Source organism: Phyllobates terribilis, unplaced genomic scaffold (assembly GCF_046119375.1).
Source record: "Phyllobates terribilis strain yellow unplaced genomic scaffold, ASM4611937v1 Scaffold_7__3_contigs__length_470593459, whole genome shotgun sequence".
Classification (NCBI taxonomy): Eukaryota; Metazoa; Chordata; class Amphibia; order Anura; family Dendrobatidae; genus Phyllobates; species Phyllobates terribilis.
The window spans coordinates 112,262,346-112,289,624 of NW_027362767.1; the positions used below are offsets into that span (position 1 = coordinate 112,262,346).

At 42.1% G+C, this 27,279-nt stretch overlaps 1 protein-coding gene across 1 annotated transcript in view; it reads right to left on the reverse strand.

Annotated features, from left to right (window-relative positions):
• LOC141153867 (protein transport protein Sec23A) overlaps positions 1–27,279 on the reverse strand; it is a 246,812-nt gene that overhangs the window by 91,855 nt on the left and 127,678 nt on the right. Inside the window, exons 13-15 of the mRNA XM_073639099.1 lie at positions 26,654–26,760; positions 12,933–13,086; positions 5,802–5,879 (exon numbers count right to left, since the gene is read on the reverse strand). Coding sequence (XP_073495200.1) covers positions 5,802–5,879; positions 12,933–13,086; positions 26,654–26,760 — 339 coding nt within the window. The remainder of the gene's footprint in view (positions 1–5,801; positions 5,880–12,932; positions 13,087–26,653; positions 26,761–27,279) is intronic.

Below are 27,279 nucleotides of genomic sequence, written 5' to 3' on the forward strand. Positions count from 1 at the left end.
TAAAGTCACCACACCAAATCAAACATTTGTATTGAAATTGAGTCAATTTGGTAAGTATAGTCCTGAAAGTAATCAGTTGTTGGTTAGCGGGCAGATAACTATTGATCAGGCATTTCTCTAGACCTTGGAGTGAGCCATTTAAAATAAGGAATCGACCTTCAGGGTCTGAGTATGAATTCTGAAGGGGTAAGGAGTTTTTAATTAATGTGGCTACTCCCCTGTTTTTTGTGTATGGGAAAGAATCTAGAGTATAATGGGTCAAAATATTTAGGACTTGAAGTTTTTGAGAAATGTGATTCTAGTATACAAATAATATCGAGATTATGTTTTTTATAATCTAGGAAGGCTTTCTTACGCTTTATAGGTGAAATAAAAACCCCGAACATTATGAAACAATATGTTACACATGGTGTTTTTGGTAGAATAGGCTGAATAAACTCTTCCTCAAAACCAACACATAGACTAATAATCTGAGCATAAAACCAATTGTTCTGCTGTAATGGGTTGAGTAATACCATGAAAAACAACTAAAGAAAATAAAGAAAAAAAGCATAAAAAAGGAATAGAAGAAAAAGAAAAAGTAGAACATATTGTCTAGGGGTTGTGGACCCAGAAGAATTAGTGATGTGGAGCTCCATATTAGAGAGGGGAACCCCAAGACATCACTAGTGCTGGGCTACATGTGGTCCACTTGGCCGAGAGCAGTCTAAAGTTATCAATTTTGTATATACTGTATGCACCAAATGCTATTTTTCAAAACTTATAATCATGTTGGGGTTCTATGAGGAGGTAAGTGCAAATCTGGATGTTGGTTATGCGGCGGATGTGATTTATCTGGACTTTGCAAAAGCATTTGATACTGTACCACATAACAGCCTTATACTGAAGCTACAGGAGCAAGGACTGGGGGAACTATATACAGATGCATAAGGAATTGGCTAATTGATAGGAAACAAAGGGTCGTCATAAATGGTACGTTCTCTAAATGGGATAAAGTCAGCAGTGGGGGCCGCAGGGATCTGTGCTAGGACCAATTCTTTTTAACCTCTTTATTACTGACCTTGAGGATGGGATTGAGAGTAAAGCGTCAGTCTCTGCTGATGACACCAAACTATGTAGGATATTAAAATCTGTCCTTGACATTACGATATTGCAGAACAATTTAGATTAGATGACTGAATGGGCAAATACTTGGCAGATGAGGTTTAATGTAGATAAATGTAGAGTAATGCACCTAGGACGGAGCAATCATATTGCTGCATATACATTAAATGGTAGTATACTCGGGACCACCGAACAGGAGAAGGACTTGGGTAATCTGGTTACAAGCTGAAGCTGAGCAGCAGAACTCAATGTCAGGCAGCAGCCGCAAAAGCAAACAAGATTTTAGGATGTATAAAAAGAGAAATAAAATCCTGCGATCCCAATGTACTGTGATCCTTTTATAAATCACTGGTGAGGCCTCATCTGGAATATGGGATCCAGTTTTAGGCACAACATTTTAAAAAGGATATTCAAAAGTTAGAGTCAGTTCAAAGGTGGGCAACTAGATTATTACAAGGGATGGAGGCCTCTCATATGATGAGAGATTGAAAAAGTGGAGTTTGTTTAGCTTAGAAAAACGACGCCTCAGAGGAGATCTCATTTACATGTATAAATATATGTGTGGTCAGTACAAAGGACTGGAACATGACTTACAGTTATATGAAAAAGTTTGGGCACCCCTATTAATCTTAAGCTTAATGTTTTATAAAAATTGGTGTTTTTGCAACAGCTATTTCAGTTTGATATATGTAATAACTGTTGGACACAGTAATGTTTCTGCCTTGAAATGAGGTTTATTGTACTAACAGAAAATGTGCAATCTGCATTCAAACAAAATTTGACAGGTGCATAAGTATGGGCACCCTTATCATTTTTCTTGTTTTAAATACTCCTACCTACTTTTTACTGACGTACTAAAGCACTTTTTTTGGTTTTGTAACCTCATTGAGCTTTGAACTTCATAGCCAGGTGTATGCAATCATGAGAAATGCTACTTAAAGTGGCCACTTGCAAGTTGTTCTCCTGTTTGAATCTCCTCTGAAGAATGGCATCATGGGCTCCTCAAAACAACTGTCAAACGATCTGAAAACAAACATTATTCAACATAGTTGTTCAGGGGAAGGATACAAAAAGCTGTCTCAGAGATTTAACCTGTCAGTTTCCACTGTGAGGAACATAGTAAGGAAATGGAAGAACACAGGGACAGGTTCCATCATGCTTTGGGGCTGTGTGGCCAATGCCGGCACCGGGAATCTTGTTAAAGTTGAGGGACGCATGAATTCCACTCAGTATCTGCAAATTCTTGACAATAATGTTCAAGAATCAGTGATAAAGTTGAAGTTACGCAGGGGATGGATCTTTCAGCAAGACAATGATCCAAAACACCGCTCCAAATCTACTCAGGCATTCATGCAGAGGAACAATTACAATGTTCTGGAATGGCCATCCCAGTCCCCTGACCTGAATATCATTGAACATCTGTGGGATCATTTGAAGAGGGCTGTCCATGCTCGGCGACCATCAAACTTTACTGAACTGGAATTGTTTTGTAAAGAGGAATGGTCAAAAATACCTTCATCCAGGATCCAGGAACTCATTAAAAGCTACAGGAAGCGACTAGAGGCTGTTATTTTTGCAAAAGGAGGATCTACTAAATATTAATGTCACTTTTCTGGTGAGGTGCCCATACTTATGCACCTGGCAAATTTTGTTGGAATGCAGATTGCACATTTTCTGTTAGTACAATAAACCTCATTTCAAGGCAGAAACATTACTGTGTCCAACAGTTATTACATATATCAAACTGAAATAGCTGTTGCAAAAACACCAATTTTTATAAAACATTAAGCTTAAGATTAATAGGGGTGCCCAAACTTTTTCATATAACTGTATTCCTTCCAAAGACCATACTAAGGACCAGGGGATACTCATTACGGGTGGAAGAAAGGCAATTCCGGCACCTAAACAGGAAAGAGTTCTTTACAGTCAGAGCAGTAGGACTGTGGAATGCCGACCACAAGAGGTAGTGATGCAGACACTAACAGCTTTCAAAAAAGGACTGGGCGATTTCCTCGATAAACATATTAAGATTTCAGAGTCCTCAGTGGCTGATACCTTTTAATGGCTAACTGAAAAGATGCTAACAAGTTGCAAGCTTTCGAGGCTACACAAGCCTCTTCATCAGGCTAGTATAACACAAAATCTGAAGAGTCACATACACAATAGGACACAGAAATAATGCAATAGATGAGACAGGTAATGTTAAGCAGAGCTATTACTGTGGGAGAAAGATAAACAGTTCAGTCTGTAAATATTGGATTAGTTCATAGATCAGGACTGTTATGATGACCCCAAAGCTCTGATGACCACATTCCTTAGTTGATGTAGAATGACATAAATCCATGCGACACATTCATTCCTGCTCTGAAGGTGTCAAAGGTCCCCATCAGTTTATATTCCCAAACTTTTCTGTCTCTCTGAGATTTGAAATTACCTTTTAATACCAATATTTTCATGTCTGTGATGTTGTGATCAGAGAAACAAAAATGCCTGGCCATAGGTAGATCTATTTTTTCTTCTTTTATTGTGTGGCGATGATGATTCTTCCTTGTCCTAAGTTTTTGCCCTGTCTCCCCTACGTACAGACCCCCTGTTGGACATTTGGTGTATATCATTAAGTAGCCATTAAAAGTATCAACCACTGAGGATTCTCAAATCTTAATATTTTAATATTTTTCTATCTATTGGCTAACATGGTACAAAAATATATATTTTCCCTGACTCAATAAACATAACACTGTGGGATACAATTAAATTAGAAAAAATGTTACACGTATAGTAGTAAATCTAGTATGGTAATAGTGATTACATAACTAGTATCAATCAGGTTTGATCCAGGGTTCTAGGACTGATCGCCTTTTCTCGGGGTCAAGAAGGAATTTTTCCCCTATGACACAGATTGGCTGAATGTGTCCTGGGGTTTTTGCCTTCTTCTGGATCAACGGATTTAGGCATAGGGATTTTAGTAATACCATTATTACAAATACTAGGAGTAATACAAAATATAAAACTAATTTAAAAAATGTAATTATAAACAGGTTAATTTTTAATTGTAATAGTACAGCAATAATAAAAATGATAATAATACATTGGTGAGGCCCAGTCCCAGTTAGTTAGTATGCTAGTGTAGTGTTAGTGTAGGGAGGGAGGTTGAACTTGATGGACCTAGGTCTTTATTCAATCTACGTTACTATGCAAAAGCAAAAAACTCAATTAACAATGTTTTTCCCATTTTCCAGTATATTGAATAGTAAAATGAATGTTCTCATTCAAAACTACAACTACAACTCGTCCCACAAAAAAAAACAAATACTCATATGGTGACAGCATTAATTCAACACTAGAGTTGTGTAGGCTTTTTGTTTTTTTGTAGTGCACATTGTGGGAGATGGCCCCCTCAAGGACTGATCACCCTTATCTACACATCTTTCCCAAGCAAAGTTTTAATCACAAGATATGCCTGGTTTTCTCTCACTTCCCAGTTCAGATGAGGCCTGTTCTGGCACATAGAAAGGTGAGACACAAGCGATAAGGACCATTCATGTAAAAGATACACCTTGATGTGGTTGCATGGCTTTTGCACTTTTTGATTGAAAAATGTTAAAGGGGATTTTAATCCTAAATGCCTGTCTATTGACTGTCATAATTATCTCTTTTCTAATTCACTTTAATTAAAAAGTCCCTATCGTTCCCTCACTACTCTAACTGCTTTTTTTAAACTACTTCCTCTTTGATCACGCTTTGAGAATCCCAGTGCATGCTGGGATATTCAAGAGTCGTCATCAGGGGACGGAGGCTGCGATCAATGTCGCAGCCTCTGCCCCCTCCCTAAAACGAAGCGTCACCAGTGACCTACATTTCAGGGGCTGGGCTAGTCCCTCCTTAATAAGTATGCATCAATCAATTATGACATAAGATCAAGAGATTCTTGTCACTGAGTAATATGCCCAGTGACAGTGCGCTTCCTCGCTGGCTCTGATAAGAAGTAATGAGCCGGCAAGAGAGCGCACTGTCAGTGTGTATTTTAAGAAGATTACCCGGCGTGTACGAAAAGCAGAGACCAGCGCACCCCACAAGTGACACAAGTAAAGAAGGGACTAGCCCAGACCCAGAAAATGGATGTCACTGATGACGCTTCATTTCATGGAGGGGCAGAGGCTGCAGAATTGACCACTACCTCTGACCCCGGATGATGACTTATTTCACTATCCCAGCATGCACTGGAATTCTCAAACCAAATGTCATCAAAAAGAAAGTAGTCAAAAAAATTAAGCAGTTAGAGTAGTGAAGGAACCATAGGGACTTTTGAAATAAAGTATATTAGAAAAGAGATTAGATTATGACATTAATAGATAGGCAGTTAGGATTAAAATACATTTTAGTTCTGGAACCACCCATTTAAGTACCTTATGTTTTCATGTCTGTAGCATTAATGGGATTCATGTGTTCAGTTGTTGCAGTGTGTTGACATATAGTCTGTATACATACGTTGTGGCCAATATACAAACATATTTGTGCAACTCTAAATTAATACTAAAGGTGTGTGGGCCTTTTTGGTCTTTTTTTCTTCACATTGCTAAGTTGACGGAAAAATTTAAAAGAAGTGGCTCTTAAGTAAGCAAAGTTAAGTAAAGGTTTAGGTATTTATTTAAAAACCTTATAACTTGGACATAACTTGAAAATAAGCAAGTACATACCTGGGGGAAAAGAGAAAATGTTTCGGAAAAGCGGAAGGAATTAGAGTCATCCTTGTGATACTCTCCAAATTTCTGGCACTAGTGAAACAAAAACAATTGCAATTGCCAATCTGCTTACAAAAAAAGTCAATTTGATACCATCTGTACTAATATATCACATAATTAGATAATCTTTATGAAAAGATGGCTCATCACCTTGTAGGATACTTTATGGAGTAAAATGAAATCAAAATGTATAGACTTTTTCAAATATACTATTATATACGCATTCCTCGACATTTAAATTGCAACAGAAATAAGCAATACTCGTGGAATTATGAAAATCACAAGATTGATAGACATGGTAAGGACATGCAAATGAAGAAAAATTGGATACAAAGTTTTCAAAATATCTTGATATAGTCAGAGTTGAGTATGCGCTCTTTGCACAGAAATCCCCGCACTTACACGCTTTGACTGCTACCAATCTTATTATTAATAGTTATATGAGCAATGTTCTTCCATGCTGAATGCATTTTGGCAGGAAAATCTTCAAGATCCTCAACTGGCAGCTCCCGTTGCAATTGCCGACCAATGATATCCAATATGTGCTGTTAAGACCTCACCTTGAGAGGTGGATCCTCTAAGCCCCAGGTCCAAATGGGCACATGGATCCTGGGATTTGATGCAACAGCAGGAAGGCACGTATGGAGCGAGGACTTGAAGCACTAGATGCCACAAGCAGACAATACACAAGAAAGCAGGTATAGAGCAAGGACTTTAAGCACTGGAGGCCGAAGGTAGAAAGGACACAAGAAAGTCCAAGACAAAGCAAGTCAGGAGCAAGTAATGATGTGCAGCAAAACAAACAGAACTAAGAGTTTTAATATCAAGACACAGATGTATGTCTTAATAGGCCTTATATAAACCTAGGCAGATGATGACATGGAAGTACACCAGGCCACTGGTAAAACTTGGCTTGGAGCACAGCAAAGGGCAGTAGCCATAGGGGAAGGTGATGAAGCCCTACCATGCGAAGGCAGATACGTAACAATAGGTGACAAGTCCGGAGAAGAAGCAGGTCATCTTAGCACATTTAGGCCACACAGTCTGTTCATAGTAGCACGAGCAACATGCAGCCCGCTGTTGTTAAGTTGAAAAACAGCCCCCGGGAGACTTTCATGTCCCCTGGTGAACGCATCTTCATGACTTGCCCATGTGGTCTCTAGAACAATCTCCAGCTATGATTGAAAACATTTGTGGGACTTATCGCTAAAAAGAATAGACATTTATTCCAGCCTCCATTGCTGTCCTGCGCTGCACAATGACAGGCTTTCAGAGTGGTGGCGTGACGTCACTGGAACTCCTGTAGTAGGATGTCTGGCTAGTAGCCCAATGTTGTGCAAAAGCCTTCTGATGCTTTGTGTAGACAATGTATGATGCCTTAGGCTTGTATGTGATGTCGAATTTAATTTACAGCACAGAATGGATGACTGCGCGCCATTCTTCACATCTGATGAGACCTTGTGGGCAATGCCATTAAGAGGCCTTCATATGGAAATGTCACATTGGTCCTACTCCCAGGATTATGGTGTGGGGTTAAATAACTTACAGTAGGTAGATTCCTCTAGTCTTAGTTCCAGGTACACTAACAGCACAACATTTCTTCAAAATGTCCCAGGAGCTGTTTTAAAACATAATGTCAGGACACACATTGCTCATGCTATTGTGAGCAGCCGCAGCAGCTCCAGACTTGTCTCCCATTGAGCACATATGGGACATCGTTGGTTGGCAAATGCAAAGGGAGCTGCCAGAAGTGAATCTTCATGATTTGTTTGCCCAAATGCATTCATCGTGGGAGAACATTTCTCAGACAACCAATAAAAACCTGTTTCCATTTTACATGAGTCGCATATCACTATCATGTCTACTAATCCATTGATTTTCCTAATTTCATGACTTATCCTCCTTGGTGTTCAGTTTCTCACTTTTTTGGCAGTTGAGTGAGACTTCCTGCTTTGAAGCTGAAAGATACCACTGTGCAGCATGAAGACTGAGTGTGCAGCATGAAGACTGAGAGTGTGCAGCATGAAGACTGAGTGTGCAGCATAAAACCACAGTAGAGATCTGACCTGCTTATCACTTCATGATGAATATAGTCAGAGGTGGATTAAGAGAAGCCAGGGCCCCGGGCAGTTTAGAAGGTGTGCCCCCCCCCCACAGGTACCCGATATATCACGTGACATGTCACATGATCCCCTTTGATAGCTCATGTCATAGATCATGTGACTAACACAGATGCTTTGGTGACATCTGTAGATGGAAAATTATGGAATTTTTTTTCCATTATGTACACAGCCCTATACATAACATAGCAATATATATAGTAGAGCAGCGGTGGAAGATTAATTTCCTTGAGGGGTCACATGAGAGACCATGACTGTTGTGGAAGGTGAATCAATAGGCTGAAATTAATTCTGCTCAATATTAATAATATTAACAAAATAATAAAAAAATATATTAATTGTATGACTCAGGCTATGTGCCCACGATGCAGAAATGCTCCGGATTTTTCCTGAGCGTTTCTGCATCTCCCTGGCAGAAAAAACGCATGCGGATTGTACATGCGGATTGTACATGTGGATTGTACATGCGGATTGTACATGCGTTTTTTCTGCCAGGGACATGCGGAAGTGAAGCGTTCTTCACATGCATTTCTGCATGCGGGTTGACAAGCGCTTTCCAAGCGATTTTAGCATCACTTGGAAAGTGCTTATGAACTTGGTCACACTATATAAATCCATGCAAACGGCATGGATTTATATAGTGTGATCGTAAAGAATGTTTAAAAATAAAAAATAAATCTATACTTACCTTCTGATGGCCCCTGGAGTCTTGCTTATCTCCATTCTCCCTTGTCAGGAGATCGCAGTACACTGAAAGACCTGCCGACGTCAGCGTTGCGTGACCCGTCACATGACTATGACATCAGTGCAGGTCCTTCAGTCCATCGCGATCTGCCGGCATGAGAGGAAGAGCGCACCGGGGGCCGCCAGAAGGTAAATATAACATTTATTTTTTATTTTACTTTTTTTTTCACAGTTTCTATGGTACCCGGGTCCGGAGGAGAGTCTCCTGTCCTCTAGACCTGGGTACCATCCGCACATTGAAACGTGTGGATTCCGCATCTACATATGCAGTGATGCGCAATCCATGCGTTCCAATGCAAGTCAATGGAGGAAAAAAAGGCAGCACTTAAGCAAAATAATTGGTAGTGCTGCGTTTTTTTCCGCAATGATAATCCGCAGCGGAAATTTCCGCAGCATGTGCACAGCACATGCGGATTATCATTGGGGAACATGGCAGACCTTCTACCAAGCGCTTATTAAGTGTTTCTGCAGCGTTTTTGCCGCTGCAGAAACGCTTTAACGCATCATGGGCACACATCCTTAATATTGAGCAAAATTAAGTATGCTGACATCCCCCTATATACAGTTTGAGCCCCCACATAACTCCCTAGATACAGTATGAGTCAGCACATAGCTCTCTAGATACAGTATGAGCCCTCACATAGCTCCCTAGATACAGTATGAGCCCCCACATAGCTCCCTAGATACAGTATGAGCCCCCACATAGCTCCCTAGATACAGTATGAGCCCCCACATAGCTCCCTAGATACAGTATGAGCCCGTACATAGCTCCCTAGATACAGTATGAGCCTGCACATAGCTCCCTAGATACAGTATGAGATCCCGCATAGCCCCTATATACAATATGAGCCCACACATAGCCTCCTATATATAGTATGAGCCCCCACATAGCTCCCTAAATACAGTATGAGCCCGTACATAGCTCCCTATATACAGTATGAGCCCCACATAGCTCCCTATATACAGTATGAGCACCCACATAGCTCCCTACATACAATATGAGCCCGTACATAGCTCCATTCTCTGATCGATTGTCGGTTCCACAGCCAGCTCAGAGAATAGTCGAATGCAAAATGCAGCTACCTGGGAGACACCTCTGACCACCAGATGAGGTGGCCCAAAGGCAACCCCTTGACGGCTGTACCCAGGTCACATCCCCCCCTGATTCCCCTAGGTATGGCCCTGTATAGTTTATATGACAATACATGACTGGTATCTATAGTATAATCAGGGATGTGTCCTTCTGCCAGAAGCCTCTATAGATTGTGCAAGCGCAATACCTGCGCAGTCTGGCCACAGACAGAAAGACACATCCACATCCCAGACAGGGATGAGGAGTGTGGCGCCGGAGATCGCAGTATGCATAAGCACTGAGCACATACCGCGATCTCCAGCACCATAAACACATACGTGTTCGGTCCTGTCATCTCTAGAGAGGCCAGGGGAGGAGTGTGGCGCAGGCGCCGATTTCCGGCGCTATTTTAGTGAAGACAAATATGAACAGTGTCTTCGACAAAATGGACAGCGTGGTATGCGCATGCGCGTACTTTGGCGCCATTTTGTTGAATACACTCTGCACATTTGTATTCATTCAAATGAAACCAGATATCGCGCTATGCGGACATGTGGAGCATGGACCAGAGTGAGGGGGGAGCATATACCAGGATGGGGGGAAGCATGGACCAGGATGGGGGAGCATATACCAGGATGGGGGAGCAGGATGGGGAAGCATATACCAGGATGGGGGACCAGGATGGGGGAGCATATATCAGGATGGGGGAGCATATACCAGGATACGGGGCCAGGATGCGAGAGCATATACCAATAAAAAAGCTCGCCACCCGGGCGTAGAACAGGTTCAATAGCTAGTATGATATACTGTGATACAGACATTAGATGTTATATGCTATACACATTGTCATATCCCATCTGATGTCTGTACCACAGTATACCATACAGTAATCGATATACTGGATGACATTTTTTGTACATGGGTATACACTGTACTGATCACACTTGGACCTGCACACAGGACCACACATATTATATATGGAGCAGTATAGTATGTGACGTCCTGTAGGTTCAGGGTTGATCAGTCAGTGCAGGATCCGCTCTGCTGATGTCTGTGGTCGCTCTTCTGGGGCTCAGTGTGATTTATTGCAGAACTCTGAATTTTCCTGCAGATCTGGTGACTCTGGAGCCGATGACCCAGTGTGACCTGATCTGCAGCAAAGGTAAGACTCCGGCCATAAGTCATACAGGGCCCCAGCAGAGCGGCCACGGACCTGACACTAAGGGATCCGTGTGAACTCATCAGGAGGGGAGCAGCGTCCTGCAGCCCCCTCCTCACTCCAGACATCCTGCCCAGGGCCCGACCTCGACCTCGTATTTACCGCCATCCACTGATGCACGAGCTCCTCTCCGGCAGGATGAAGTGAAGAAGCTCCAGGCGCTGCTGTGTGACGTCAGTCCTGGAGACACAACCACAGCGTGCAGGGGGCGTGTCTGTCTCCCTGATGCGGCCGGCCGGCGTCTAATGGTAATGTGCGGTCCCCCTGCCCCTGCGTCTCCAGAAAACATAATAATGAGGGCGTTCTGGCCGTGGGCCCTGCCGGAGCCTCGGGCCCCGGACGGTAGCCCAGATCGTCCTCATTATAATCCGCCTATGAATATAGTGATATGTGAAGCAATGTATCAGAGCAGCACAAGGAGGCTAAAAACAGGAAAAGAGGTAAATCCTGTTCTACCCTTCTTCTTAGTATGTTGTTGCTTTCTGTCTGTGTGCTGTATGTACAGACATAGATTGACCCTTTACAAGCAGTTGTCTTATTCTCTTTGAAATTAAAGGGGGTGTCCACTACTAGGACAACCCCTTCTTAAACTAAATGTTCAGCACCAATAAAATAAAAATACCTATAGTCACTTCCAGCCGTCTCACCTTTGCCGGCTCCGTTCCAGCGGCGTCGACACTTGCGGTCCCGAGGCTGGGATGCAGTGGAATAACACATGATGCACGGCGCCCAAACAGCGCTGGCGTCACTGTACCCGCCTGCATCTGATCCCAGACTTCCTCTTCATGTTCAGTTTGTCCGAAGGCGGGGACACTGATTTTGGGTGCCGAACATCACGTGTCATTCCACTACATCACAGCCCGGGAACCGCAAGTAATTTAATTCAACATGTTTGTGAAATTTATGCGAATAAAGGCTCATGCAGACGGCCGTATTTTTGGTCCGAGTGCGATTCGACAAAATATTGGATCGCACTTGGATCAATGTTATACTATGGGGCAGTGTACATGTCCCACTTTTTTCTTCTGACAGAGCAAGTCCGAGGAAAAAATAGCAGCATGTCCAAGATTGATCAAACTTTCGGTTACACTTTGCCATGCAAGTCAATGAGTCTGTGGAAACCATCGGACTGCGCTCGGATGACATTGGAGTACGATCCGATTTCCGTGCATTGACAAAATGGAGAATATGAAGAATTTTTTTCCCCATCTTCTCCTCATCCGAGAGAATCGGAGCACACTATGCTCAATCTGATCACACTGTGTTCAGAGTTTGATCAGAGGCTTTTTTGCATAATTGTCCCGATTCTGTCGCATGGGAGAATTTATACAGTGACCGCCAACCTAACAGATACTCATATTCTATGGAGCAAAACAGGAAAATTCATCAGTCCATCCCAAACCTTGCCAAATCTGAGTGCATTTGCAGGGAATAAATTGTGCTTCATTTCTTTGATACATTGTGAGCCGAGCATGCAAGAAGCAGCCATATAATGTGTTTGTCACATTGCATCTAAATCCAGAGCCTAGAAAAGGGGTTTATCGGAAGATACGGGACAGGAAGAAAGCAATGCATGCCAACAGTGAATCATGCAACCAACAGTGAGGCATGTGGAAAGAGGCATCACAGGTAATAATACTCTATTAATAATAATATATTAATAATAATCAAAAACGTGCTTGTATGGAGCTAGTAACAGATGTGGGACGAGGTTATAAGGTAGTAGAAAATCCTTTCAATATGCTTTTTCTAAACACAAATGTGCATCACAAACTAATGTGAATTGTGGATAAACAATAATGTGTAAAGTATACGAGTATTTGCATTTGGTTTACCATATATCTCCTTTCAATGTACTAACAAGAATATGTGGAAGCCCAATTCACCATCAGATGTTCATAATCATGTATTTTTCACAAATATCATCTTACCAATCGTATCAGTTGCCTATCCAGCCACCTCAAGACATCTGGTCCTTCTTCAGTTTCTGCTCTAAACATAGCCAACCTTGCCATTAAGATAGCGGAGGCCTCTTGGTCGAAGGAAGCAGCAATGTTTTGGATTTGAGTTTGAGCATCAGCCCAGCTATATGTGGGGAGAGGGATTAAAATAATACATGATAATTAATGATAGGAGCAGCAAAACACATGATCACTTTAAAATGGAAACAACAACACCCCCCGACCTTGGAAGACTGGCTGGCAAAAATTACAGATATACACAGATTGGAGGAACTCTCCAGTTGGGAGACCTATTCCCATGAACGTTTTCTCAAAACATGGCAGCCATGGACTGAGAAATATGGGATAAAGTGAATGTATGAAACCTTGTCAGATGCCACGGTGATGGAGTTCTCTCCCCTTCTCCTCCTCCAGATGCTGTGTCCCTGATATGTGGCGGGTAGATGGGAAGAGATACTCCACTACATGCTCACTAAGGGAGCCTGGCCACGAAAATCCCCAAGAACTTAAAAAAAACAAAAAAAAAACAAAAAAAACAAACAAACAAAAAAAAACTGGCAGCCAAAATGCTAGACAGATTCAATTACAACAACCTGACTTAATATTATCGAAAGTATTACTTTATCATTGAAAGACACCTGTTTTATTTTATTTTATTTTACCTTGTTTTACTTTATTTTACTTTACTTCATCTTATTTGACGTTGTCCCTCCTTATTTGATCTGTATCGATATCTATGGTTATTTACTATCTTCCAATTGTTGTTACTAGTATTATTGTATATATGAAACTGACAACGAATCATTTCAAGGAGAATACGTTTGCTAAGAGACCTCACCAACCAGGTTGGGTCTATATATTAAGAATATTTTCTCCGTTTGTTTTTGGAAAATTTAAATAAAGAATTGAAAAAAAAAAAAAATAATAATACATGATACATTTCATTATTTATAAAATTAAAAACAATATGTTTTTCAATACCAATTCCATTTTATTACTTTTTTCAAAAATGTCCAGGAATAAAAAGAAACCACTATGGTCAACTAGGGCAGTACAAAGTATAATAAGACAAAAACAAAGGGCATTGAAAATCTTAAAGTGAACCTGTCACGTGAAAAAACGCTTGTAACCTTCATATATGGGGTTAATCTGCAGGTTAATAGCATTCTGAACCCGCTCGGCCCTCGTACTTGGATCCGAGCTGTCGGGAAGAAATGAACTTTATTCCCCCCAGCAGCGTTTGGGTTTCAGTCATCACTTTGCTTATAGAGAGCAGTGGCTGTAACTGAACCCCCGGCACTGACTGACAGCCCACTTTAATGATGAGGGGTGCCGGGTAGGTTCAGAACAAATTGCCAGTGAGATTAAAGGGGTTGTCCACTACTAGCACAACCCCTTCTTGATCTAAATGTTTGGCCCCGATAAAATAAAAAACCTATACTCACCTCCCATGCCAGAGCTGTTACAGCGGTGTCGACACTCGAGGTCCCCGGGCTCCCGTGCGGTTGTTATGACATGTGACCCTGTCGCCCAATCAGCGCTGGTGTCACTGTCCCCACCTGTAAGGTATTTGTCACATACCTTACAGACCATATTTGATTCTATAATTAATATCCCTGTTGGGGAAAAAATCTCAAATTCATGTGTGGGCAACTGTACATTATCCCAAAAAGTAGAGCTGCTCCAAAAAAAAATAATGACAGTCCACAGAAAAAAGGAGCTTGATCCAGCACTTCAAGAAAATGCAAACTTTATTCCATTAATAATCCATCCATAAAAACATGTTTCAAAGGAAAGTCTACACCATAGGAATAGATTAATATATCATCCGAGGAAAAAGTCCCAAAAGAGATATATTAGGGTCCTGGTTAGGGTCCACCTTCCTCTTGACAATATTGACAGTATTTTTTCTCAGGAGTGGGAGACAAAACTAGGAGTGGAACAATCAGAGAAAAGGTATAATAGAAACAAGTCACCAATTCTGCATTTATCACCAACTCCTGGTTTTGGCTCCCACTCCTGAGAAAAAATACTGATAGTGGGGCCGTTGCCACAGATTCTCTATGGGGTTAAGGTCAGGCGAGTTTGCTGGCCAATCAAGCACAGTGATACTGTTGTGTGTAAACCAGATATTGGTACTTTTGGCCGTGTGGACAGGTGCCAAGTCCTGCTGGAGAATGACATTTCCATCTCCAAAAAGCTTGTCGGCAGAGGGAAGCATGAAGTGCTCTAAAATGCCCTGGTAGACGACTGCACTGACTTTGGTCTTGATAAAACACAGTGGACCTTCACCAGCAGATGACATGGCTCCCCAAACCATCACTGATTGTGGAGACTTCACACTAGACCTCCAGCAGCTTGGATTGTGGCCTCTCCACTCTTCCTCCAGACTCTGGGACCTTGATTTCCAAATGAAATGCAGAATTTACTTTCATCTGAAAACAACACCTTGGACCACTGAGCAACAGTCCAGGTCTTTTTCTCCTTGGCCCAGGTAAGACGCTTCTGGCTTTGTCTATTGGTCATGAGTGGCTTGACACAAGGAATGCGACACTTGTAGCCCATGGCCTGGATAGGTCTGTGTGCGGCGGCTCTTGAAGCAATGACTCCAGCAGCAGTCCACTCCTTGTGAATCTCCCCCAAATCTTTGAATGGCCTTTTCTTTTCTTTTCCTTTTCTTTTTCCTTCCACTCAACTTTCCATTAATATGCTTGGATACAGCACTCTGTGAACAGCCATCTTCTTTAGCGATGACCTTTTGTGGCTTACCCTCCTTGTGGAGTGTGTCAATGACTGCCTTCTGGACATCTGTCAATTCAGCAGTCTTCCCCATGACTGTGGAGCCTACTGAAACAGACCAAGGGGCCTTTTTAAATGCGTAAGAAGCCTTTGCAGGTGTTTTTGCTAATTATTTTAATTTACTGAGATAATGACTTTTGTGTTTTCATTGGCTGTAAGCCATAATCATCAACATTAACAGAAATAAACACTTGAAATAGAGCACTCTGTTTGTAATGACTAGTGATGAGCGAGTATGTTCGGTTAACCCTTTCAGCGAGTATACTCGGGCGAGTACCGAGTATCTTCAGCGTACTCGGTGATATGGTTGAATGGCTCCCGTGTGCATGATTTGCGACTGTTTGACAGCTTTAATACATGTGAGGAATGCAAAAGAAACAAACATTCCTCACATGTATTAAAGCTGTCAAACATATCACCGAGTACGCTGAAGTTACTCGGTACTCATATGAGCATACTCGCTGAAAGGGCTAACCGAACATACTCGCTTATCACTAGTAATGACTCTATAATATGAGTTTCATTTTTTGTATTGAAGAACTGAAATAAATTAAATTTTTGAGGATATTCTAATTTTGTGAGAAGCACCTGTATGTCCACCTGATACAAAAAAAGGCTTTGTGCTGTGTTAAGGTCCCTATATGAGGTGGATCCTCTAAGTTTTAGGTCCAGGTGGGCACAGAGACCCAGGGTATTGATGCAGCAAGTAGGAAGGCACGTGGGTAGAGAGGACTTGGCACAGGAATCTCAGGAACAACAGGACGGATGAAGTAGAGTATCGAAGGGATGAATAAAAACACAAAAGCAGAGATGGAGGAGCATACCAAACATAGGACTAGAGTCTCAATCCCAAGACACAGGCGTGTGTCTAAATGGGCCTTAAAAGGGGTTGCCCGGGCTCCTTTCCTATTCTGTGTATGTAACTCGGCTGGAAAATGCTGACAGTTTGCAATATACTCCCTGTCAGCATTTTGCACCGCTGCCTAGATACCACACTTCAGCATGTGACCAGCTCTTTCCTAATTCTGGAGGAGCTGCTCACACCCGTCTAGAGGTTTCCTGACTGTCACCGTAGACACCACACTCCCAGTCTCTGCCAGACCCTCCTCCTGCCTCAGCCTCCCCTGCCTGCACACAGTGCAAAGCAGCAGTGGCAGGATTCAGCTGATTGGACTATTTCTCTGCTATTCATCTACTATGTTTACATCTATCTATTTATCTGTTTATCTATCTATGGAACTATAATCTATTTCTCTATTAGCTCTTTATCTATCTATTATCTATTTACCAGTTTATCTAAATATTTATCTACTTTATCTATTATCTGTTTATTTATCTATGTATCTAACTACTATCCTTCCACCTAATATCTATCTATCTATCTATCTAAAATAGGGTGTAATATTATTTATATGGAACCAGTCAGTAAAAGAAGAAAGAGGTGCGAGTCCCTTGGAGTGGGACCGGGCACAGGGGATTGTTTTTTTTTTCCTTTTTAAAGAGTAGTAGAGCACTGTGGAGACACAATGAGGGTCATATAGGGGGCGCTAAAGGGGTTGTCCAGAGTTGACAGAAAAGTCTGCAGTCATTCTATGTGACTGTGGACTGCTGAACGGTGACAGCGTGCGACGTGTGTGCTCTCAGGATTCCCCAGAATTTCCAGAGCAAACTGGCATTCACGTGACCGCATATATGCAATTTGCATACTTATGGTTACATGCCGTCTAGACGTGCTCGACTTCTCTCAATCGAAGTGCATTCAGAGTAGCCAGATTCGTTTAGTCATATGGCAGTGAAACAGGAAAACACCCAGCATCCGCAGAATAGGGTAAGGATAATTAAAACAAAATGACTTTTATTGCGACATTAAAACAAAGAATAAAAAACAATGTGGAAAAAAAGGTGGGGGGAGAAGGGACCCGGGAGACACAGGTCTACTCGTTTCGCGCTCACACGCTCTTAGTCCTGAGTCTCCGTGCACCATATTCCATTGAGACATTTGGTTAGCTGATATACCCATTTTGTCCCCCTTCCTCTTCCCTTGGCTTTTTCTACAGTTAGTCATATATATATATACACAGTGGGTACGGAAAGTATTCAGACCCCTTTAAATTTTTCACTCTTTGTTTCATTGCAGCCATTTGGTAGATTCTAAAAAGTTCATTTTTTTCTCATTAAAGTACACTCTGCACCCCATCTAGACTGAAAAAAAAACAGAAATGTAGAAATTTTTGCAAATTTATTAAAAAAGAAAAACTGAAATATCACATGGTCATAAGTATTCAGACCCTTTGCTCAGACACTCATATTTAAGTCACATGCTGTCCATTTCCTTGTGATCCTCCTTGAGTTGGTTCTACTCCTTCATTGGGAGACCAGCTGTGTTTAATTAAACTGATAGGACTTGATTTGGAAAGGCACACACCTGTCTATATAAAACCTCACAGCTCACAGTGCATGTCAGACCAAATGGGAATCATGAGCTCAAAGGAACTGCCCAAGGAGCCCAGAGACAGAATTGTGGCAAGGCACAGATCTGGCCAAGGTTACAAAAGAATTTCTGCATTACTCAAGGTTCCTAAGAGCACAGTGGCCTCCATAATCCTTAAATGTAAGAAGTCTGGGATCACCAGAAGTCTTCCTAGACCTGGCCGTCCAGCCAAACTGAGCAATCATGGGAGAAAAGCCTTGGTGAGAGGTAAACAAGAACCCCAAGATCACTGTGGCTGAGCTCCAGAGATGCAGTAGGGAGATGGGAGAAAGTTCCGCAAAGTCAACTATCACTGCAGCCCTCCACCAGTCGGGCCCTTATGGCAGAGTGGCCTGACTGAAGCCTCTCCTCAGTGAAGCAGATACTGACAGCCAATGAGTGTGCAGTAGGAGGGCAGAGGGCAGATACTAATATCCAATGAGTGTGCAGTGGACAAGCAGAGGGCGGGGCTGGGGCAGATACTGACAGCCAATGAGTGTGCAGTGGCTGTTGCATATACTGACAGCCAATGAGTGTGCCGTGGTTGGGGCAGGTACTGGCAGCCAATGAGTGTGCCGTGGCTGGGGCAGGTACTGATAGCCAATGAGTGTGCAGTGGACAGGCAGAGGACAGTGCTGGGGCAGATACTAACAGCCAATGATGTGCAGAGGGCGGGGCTGGGGCAGATACTAACAGCCAATGAGTGTACAGTGGGCGGGCAGATACTAACATCCAATGAGTGTGCCGTGGGAGGGCAGGGCTAGGGCAGATACTAACAGCCAATGAGTGTGCAGTGGATGGGCAGAGGGCAGATACTAACATCTAATGAGTGTGCAGTGGACAAGCAGAGGGCAGGGCTGGGGCAAATACTGACAGCCAATGAGTGTGCAGTGGACAGGCAGAGGGCAGGGCTGGGGCAAATACTGACAGCCAATGAGAGTGCAGTGGGCAGGCAGATACTAACCTCCAATGAGTGTGCAGTGGGCAGGCAGAGGGCGGGGCTGGGGCAGATACTGACAGCCAATGAGTGTGCAGTGGACAGGCAGAGGGCAGTGCTGGGGCAGATACTGACAGCCAATAAGTGTGCAGTGGGAGGGCAGAGGGCAGATACTAACAGCCAATGAGTGAGCAGTGGGCGGGCAGATACTAACATGCAATGAGTGTGCAATGGGAGGGCAGAGGGTGGGGCTGGGGCAGATACTAACAGCCAATGAGTGTGCAGTGGGTGGGCAGATACTAACATGCAATGAGTGTGCAATGGGAGGGCAGAGGGTGGGGCTGGGGCAGATACTAACAGCCAATGAGTGAGCAGTGGGTGGGCAGATACTAACATGCAATGAGTGTGCAGTGGGAGGGCAGAGGGTGGGGCTGATACTAACAGCCAATGAGTGTGCAGTGGGTGGGCAGATACTAACATGCAATGAGTGTGCAGTGGGAGGGCAGAGGGTGGGGCTGGGGCAGATACTAACAGCCAATGAGTAGGCAGTGGGTGGGCAGAGAGCAGGGCTGGAACCTATACTAACAGCCAATGAGTATACAGGAGTGGGCAGAAAGCGGGGCTGGAAGCTGAGGCCAGGGGCGGGGCTACCTGGCTGTGATCTTAGAATAAAAGCCAAGGAAGATGTCTGGTCGGGGAGAGCAGTATGTAAACAAACTGGGTGCAGGGAGTGAAATGGAATTCAGGAGAAACAAAAAACAAAATGACAATACACCATGGATTAGCTTAAAAATGGATTTTGAGGTTGTACAACCTCTTTGAATAGGCCTAGGGAGATGATGTCATCGATCCACTCCGGGCAACTAGCAAAACATGGAGACATGTAGCCCATGATACCCGGAGAGGTGTATAAGATATTGCTCCTGCCTTGGTTATCTGATGTCATTAGCCTGTTCTCTGAGTCTTCAGCGGTGTGTGAAATAGTGGTGGACATTTTATTTTTGCAATGTTCTCTAATTGAACGCCAGAGTATTTCAATTCACTGGGACCTGCAAATTTCAGGAAATTCAACGCTCCGTCATGTCTACTTCCTATCAAAAACATTTATATAGAGTACAGTTTGCTTTTTCGTTGTTATCTTGCTGCTTTAATTTAATTTGGTAATCCACATCTTTGGATGAAATGATACTTTAATACCACAAGCAAGGATGTACAGCATACATTTATACACAATCTTTATAGTATTATTTCCTCTGTCTCATTTCCTTCTGGTAATTAAATACCAAATTGCACTAATGGACTCAAGAATCATAACTAGGAATGTTTATAAAGGAATTTCTAATGGAAGCAACAAGTGCACATCTGGCTGTGGGGTACTGGATATTTAACAGAGCAGACCCCCTTGCTGATCAGTTCCTGAGGCCATTCTACACAGTGATAGCGCATAGCAATTATACATGTACAGAGACTGTAAAGGGGTTTTCGCACAAACAAAGTATATTTTAATTAATATATAAGAGAATAATAATAACTTCCACAGTTGGATGTGCTAAAAGAAAATGTTCCTGTGCTGAGATAATCTTATAAATGTGCCCCTGCTGTGTACTGTGTAATGGCTGTGTCTGACCGTACAGGAACATGGTCTGATCATACCACATCTGCTGGACAGGAGGGGAGAAAAAAAAGTATACAGACAGAACAGCACAGGATCACAGTACATTCTTTTTAAAAAGGTAAAACATTTCCCTTCCTGTTTTTAACCACTTCGCGCCAGAGCCTGTTTTTGCCTTCGTGACCGGGCCAATTTTTTCAATTCTGACCACTGTCACTTTATGAGGTAATTACTCTGGAACGCTTCAACGTATTCCCCTGATTCTGAGATTGTTTTTTCGTGACATATTGTACTTCATGATAGTGGTAAAATTTCTTCGATATCACTTGCGTTTATTTGTGAAAAAATCGGAAATTTGGCGAAAATTTAGAAAATTTTGCAATTTTCAAACTTTGAATTTTCATGCCCTTAAATCAGAGAGATATGTCACACAAAATAGTTAATAAATAACATTTCCCACATGTCTACTTTACATCAGCACAATTTTGGAACCAAAATTTTTTTTTGTTAGGGAGCTATAAGGGTTAAAAGTTGACCAGCGATTTCTCATTTTTCCAACAAAATTTACAAAAACATTTTTTTAGGGACCACATCATATTTGAAGTCACTTTGAGGGGTCTTTATGACAGAAAATACCCAAAAGTGACACCATTCTAAAAACTGCACCCCTCAAGGTGCTCAAAACCACATTCAAGAACTTTATTAACCCTTCAGGTGCTTCACAGGAATTTTTGGAATGTGGAAAAAAAAAATTAACATTTAACTTTTTTCACAAAAATATTACTTTAGACCCAATTTTTTTTTATTTTCACAGGGGTAACAGGAAAAAATGGACCCCAAATTTTTTTGTGCAATTTCTCTTGAGCGTGCTGATACCCCATATGTGAGGGAAAACCACTGTTTGGGCGCACTGCAGGGTTCGGAAGGGAAGGAGCGCCATTAGACTTTTTGAATGTAAAATTTGTCTGAATAATTAGCAGACGCCATGTTGCGTTTGGAGAGCTCCTGATGTGCCTAAACAGTGGAAACCCCCCACAAGTGACACCATTTTGGAAACTAGACCCCTTAGGGAACTTATCTAGATGTGTGGTGAGCACCTTGAACCCCAAGGTGCTTCACAGAAGTTTATAATATTGAGCTGTAAAAATAAAATTTTCACATTTTTCCCACAAAACCGTTTTTCATCCCTTAATTTTGCATTATCATAAGGGTAATAGGATAAATTGCACCATGAAATTTGTTGTGCAATTTCTCCTGAACACGCGGATACCCCATATGTGGAGGCAAATTACTGTTTGGGCGCATGGCAGGGTTTGAAAGGGAAGGAGCGCCATTTGACTTTTTGAATGTAAAATTTGTTTGAATAATTAGCAGACGCCATGTCGCATTTGGGGAGCCCCTAATGTGACTAAACAGTGGAAACCCCCCACAAGTGCCACCATTTTGGAAACTAGACCCCTTAGGGAACTTATCTAGATGTGTGGTGAGCACCTCGCACCCCCAGCTGCTTCACAGAAGTTTATAATATTGAGCCGTAAAAATAAAATTTTCACATTTTTCCCACAAAACCGTTTTTCATCCCTTAATTTTGCATTATCATAAGGGTAATAGGATAAATTGCACCATGAAATTTGTTGTGCAATTTCTCCTGAACACGCTGATACCCCATATGTGGAGGCAAATTACTGTTTGGGCGCATGGCAGGGTTTGAAAGGGAAGGAGCGCCATTTGACTTTTTGAATGTAAAATTTGTTTGAATAATTAGCGGACGCCATGTCACATTTGTGGAGCCCCTAATGTGTCTAAACAGCGGAAACCCCCCACAAGTGCCACCATTTTGGAAACTAGACCCCTTAGGGAACTTATCTAGATGTGTGGTGAGCACCTTGCACCCCCAGCTGCTTCACAGAAGTTTATAATATTGAGCCGTGAAAATAAAATTTTCACATTTTTCCCATAAAAAATGTTTTTCATCCCCTAATTTTGCATTATCATAAGGATAACCGGAGAAATTGCACCATGAAATTTGTTGTACAATTTCTCCTGAGTACGCCGATACCCCATATGTGGGGGAAAACCACTGCTTTGGTGTACGGCAGGGTTCGGAAGAGAAAGGAGCGCTATGTTGGCTGGGATAGGCAGCAGACACCATGTCACATTTGAAGAGTCGCTGACATGCCAAAACAGCAGAAACCTCCACAAATGACCCCATTTTGTAAACTACACCTCTCAAGGAATTCATCTAGGGAAGTAGTGAGTATTTTTTAATTTTTAAATTTATACCATTGGGCAGTGAAAAAATCATAATTATATTTTTACCACAAAAAAATGTTTTACCCTCAGATTTTACATTTTCACACAGGGCAATGGGTAAAAATGGTGCCGAAATGTGTCACACAATTTCTTCTAAATGTGTCAATACCCCATATGTGGCTGTATTGTACCGCTTAGCCATACGGTGAGATCTGGGGGGGACGGAGAGCTATTTGACAATTGGAGAACAAATTATTGTAGAATAGGCATTTGGATTTGGGAGCACAAAATTTTCTGAATTTCTTTTGGGGGGCAAGGGTCATTTTGCTTTTCCAGAGCCTTTCTGCTACCAGTAACTTGGAAGTCCCTTATATTTTTAACAGATGACGGACCTGAGTGGGGACTAGCTTTTTTTGAGGACTGAGTTGAAGCTTTTATTGGGAACATTTTACGTAACATTTATCCGGCGCTCTAGGCTGAGCACTTACATCGGGGTTTCCATCTAATTTTCCAAGTGATGTAATTCAGATGAAACCCCTGCAGGATCCATTCACTGTAATGAGGCAGCAGAGTTACTCTGGACACCGTCTGGCCTCTGTGTAGCGGTGTCCTTTTTTTCAGAAGTGCACAAAACTGTGGCCAACCGCACTTTTATGCACGCCTAAAACAAATGACACCGTGGGATCCCAGGCTAGACGGCATCCACAGTGGCCTATATCTGTCTCATTACAGGGAATCTTCCGTCATGGGTTCCGGCTGAATCATGTATTTCAGAGATTTACACGGAAACTCTGGTGTAAGTGCTCAGCGCAGAGCACAGGATAAATGTGGGCAGAGCCTTACTGGGATCTTTGGGGACATAATAAACAAATCAGTAGCAGGTGAAGAATTGGTTTTATTTATTTTTTACGCCGTTCCTAGTGTGATATAACTGATTAGATTACTTTATTCTTCGGGTCGGTGTGATTACAGAGATACCAGATTGATATCGGGTTTTTATGACTGACAGCTGTCACACACTAAAAGACGCTTTTTTTGCAAAATCTAGTTTTTGCATCACCATATTTTGAGAGCTATAATTTTTCCATATTTCGGCCGACAGAGTCATGTGACGGCTTGTTTTTTGCGGGACGAGTTGACATTTTTATTGGTACCATTTTTGGGGACGTGACATTTTTTGATCGCTTTCTATTCCGTTTTTTGGGAGGTAAAATTAACAAAAACAAACAATTCAGGAATTGTTTTTTGAGTTTTTTTTTTATGCCGTTCTGCGTGTGGTAAAAGTGATCAGGCAGCGTTATTCTTCGGGTCAGTACGTTTACAGCGATACTACACTTACTGTATTTTTTTTATGTTTTGGCGTTTTTACACAATAAAACTATTTTATAGAAAAAAATATTTTTTTTGCATTGCTTTATTCTGAGCGCTATAACTTTTTTATTTTTCGGCTGATGGAGCTGTATGGCGGCTTTTTTTTTGCGTAACAAGATGACGTTTTCAGTGGTACCATTTTTATTTCTATTTTGTTTTTTGATCGCATTTTTTTCCACTTTTTGTTTGGCAATATGATGAAAAAGCATATTTTTTTGCTCCGTTTTTTATTTATTTTTATTACGGTGTGCACAGAAGGAGTTAATTAGTGTGACAGTTTTATAGCTCGGGTTGTTTCGGACGCGGCGATACCAAATATGTGTACTTTTTTTGGTTTTGTAAAAATATACGGATTTATTGGTTTAATATTTTATTTATTTATTTTTATTTATTTTGTGATTTTTTTTATTAATAGTTTAAAAACTTTTTTTTTACTTTTTTTCACATTTTTTCTTAGTCCCTGTATGGGACATTAATTTTTATTTTTCTGATCTCTGATCTCATGTAATGTAATAGACATATATTACATTACATGAGATCTTCCCTGACTGTTTCAGTCAGAGTCTCCTGTCTGGCTACAGCTGCAGCTGAGCCAGACAGGACACCATATATGGCAGAGCTGGAGGCGGTCATGTGACCTCCAGCTGCCATAGCAACCCCAGGTCCTGGAAGGACTCGGAGGTCTTCGGAGAGGTAAATTGACGACCCCCTCTCCTCCTGCTGTCTCCTATATGCCGCGATCACTATAGATCACAGCATATAGAAGACAGCTAAGGGTTAACATCACTGGGACCTGATCTAATCAGGTCCCGATGATGTTCCCTGTCAGAGCTAACGCTCTGCACCGGAATCGCAGCGCTTGCAGGACCCTGGGGGTCCTGAGCGCTGCGAGACCACCCACCGTTTTTAAACGTCGGCGCTGCACAGAGCCCAGCAAGCGCCGACGTTTATCTACAGTGGGCGGTCGGGAACCGGTTAAGCAATGTTTTGCCTCAAAGAAAGAATCATTTGCAGTCCCCTGCTGTCCTCTCTGTGTACTCTCTTTTGCCTCCTCCCCTGGCCAGTAGCTGTGGTATGATCAGACCATGTTCCTGTACGGTCAGACACAGCCATTACACAGTACACAGCAGGGGCACATATATAAGATTATCTCAGCACAGGGACATTTTTATAAAACACATTCAATGGTTGAACTTAATATTCAAAGATTTATTGATTAAATTGTTGATTAAAATTAACTTGGTTCATGGGAAAACCCCTTTAAGGGATTAATGTACGATTTAGGTCCCATGTCATCCACACAAGGTCCCCAATCTTGCTCCTGCGCAGGCGTACTTTTCTCTGTCCTGCTGATGACAGAGCAAAGCACTGTAGTGTGCATGCGCGGGGAAAGGCCAAAGACCGTCGATAACCTGTAGGTAAAGCCGGAGCATGCGCACTACAGGACTTTGTTCTTCTCTCGGAAAGGCAGAGAGACGTGCGCCTGTGCAGGAGTGCAATGGAGGACACTGTGTAGATGATGTAGGACGTATCATCCACAGGAAGAAGACAAGGAGGACGGTGATCGTAAAAAGAGAGAAGGCGCCAGATCAAGACCAGAGACGCCCATTGAACCGGACGGCAGTGTATGGGAGTATAATACAAGGTATTTATTGTGCCTTGCAGAGCAGATTGGGAACAGACATACAGCTTACTAGTATGCAGTAAGAGAGAGTGTATAGGTGCTGGCCGTACTTTATATGGGGAAAACCTTGTGACAGGATCCCTTTAAGTAAAGTCATCCTGAGTAAAGTCAAGAAAGTTAGTTAAGCTATGGCGCAATACACTGTACCTGTCTGTAAGTTTACAGAACTTTTAGTACCCAGACTTCATGTTAAGTTTACAGAACTTTTAGTACCCAGACTTCATGTAACACTAGAAATTGTTTTTGAATAAAACAGCCTTAATATTATGGGGCTTTATAGCACTTTCACTTTTCTTGTTGTATCACATTAAAAAAAAATGACTTAATTGATCAACCCAGTAATTATGTTCATGGCTATTAGTTCCATGGAGAATGCATGGTGTGAAGTTGGGCTTGCTGAGACATGCTATACTAGAAGTTTCCATTCCTCAAACCAGGCCAGATTACAGAAAGATGATACTTCAGCCTAGCTAATACTAAATGTCTTCCTTCAAGTTTTTTTTACTTTAGACAAGTAATTTCATATATTTTCTTCACACTGTATATAAAGAAGAATGATTCTTACTTCCTTGCAATCGTGGTTACACAAATTCTCCGTTGTCCGCTCGAGTGCTGATACTGTGTCACAAACTGAACTGCTCCTCGACCCCCTTGAGGAATAGGTGCATTGTGCTAATTAAAAAGAAACACGTTATGTCAAATGAATTCTGGATGAACACGTTACAATGGATGAGGCATTTTTCACAATAGGTAACAAAACATGATTATAGTAATGAGGAGAGATATATGTAAATGTAGTAATATTTTAAATACAAAACAGCACAGGGCTCATCACGTTCTAGACTAGAACCTTGTAATTATTTTTAGCAAAAGATGATCCAAGAGTGAAATGTGCACATGTAGAAAGAGTGAGGCTGCGTGCCCACTATGCGCTTTTCAAGCGTTTTTGTCGCGGAATTTCCGCACCGAAAATGCTTAAAAAACGCTTGGTAATACGTGCCCCATGGTCCCCAATGATAATCCGCATGTGCTGTGAACATGCTGCGGAAATTTCCGCTGCGGATTATCATTGCGGAACAATACGCAGCATGTCCATTAATTTTGCGGACACGCAGCGTAATTGCCGCCATTGACTTGCATTGGACCGCGTGAGATCCGCATCACTGCATCTGTACATGCGGATATCACACA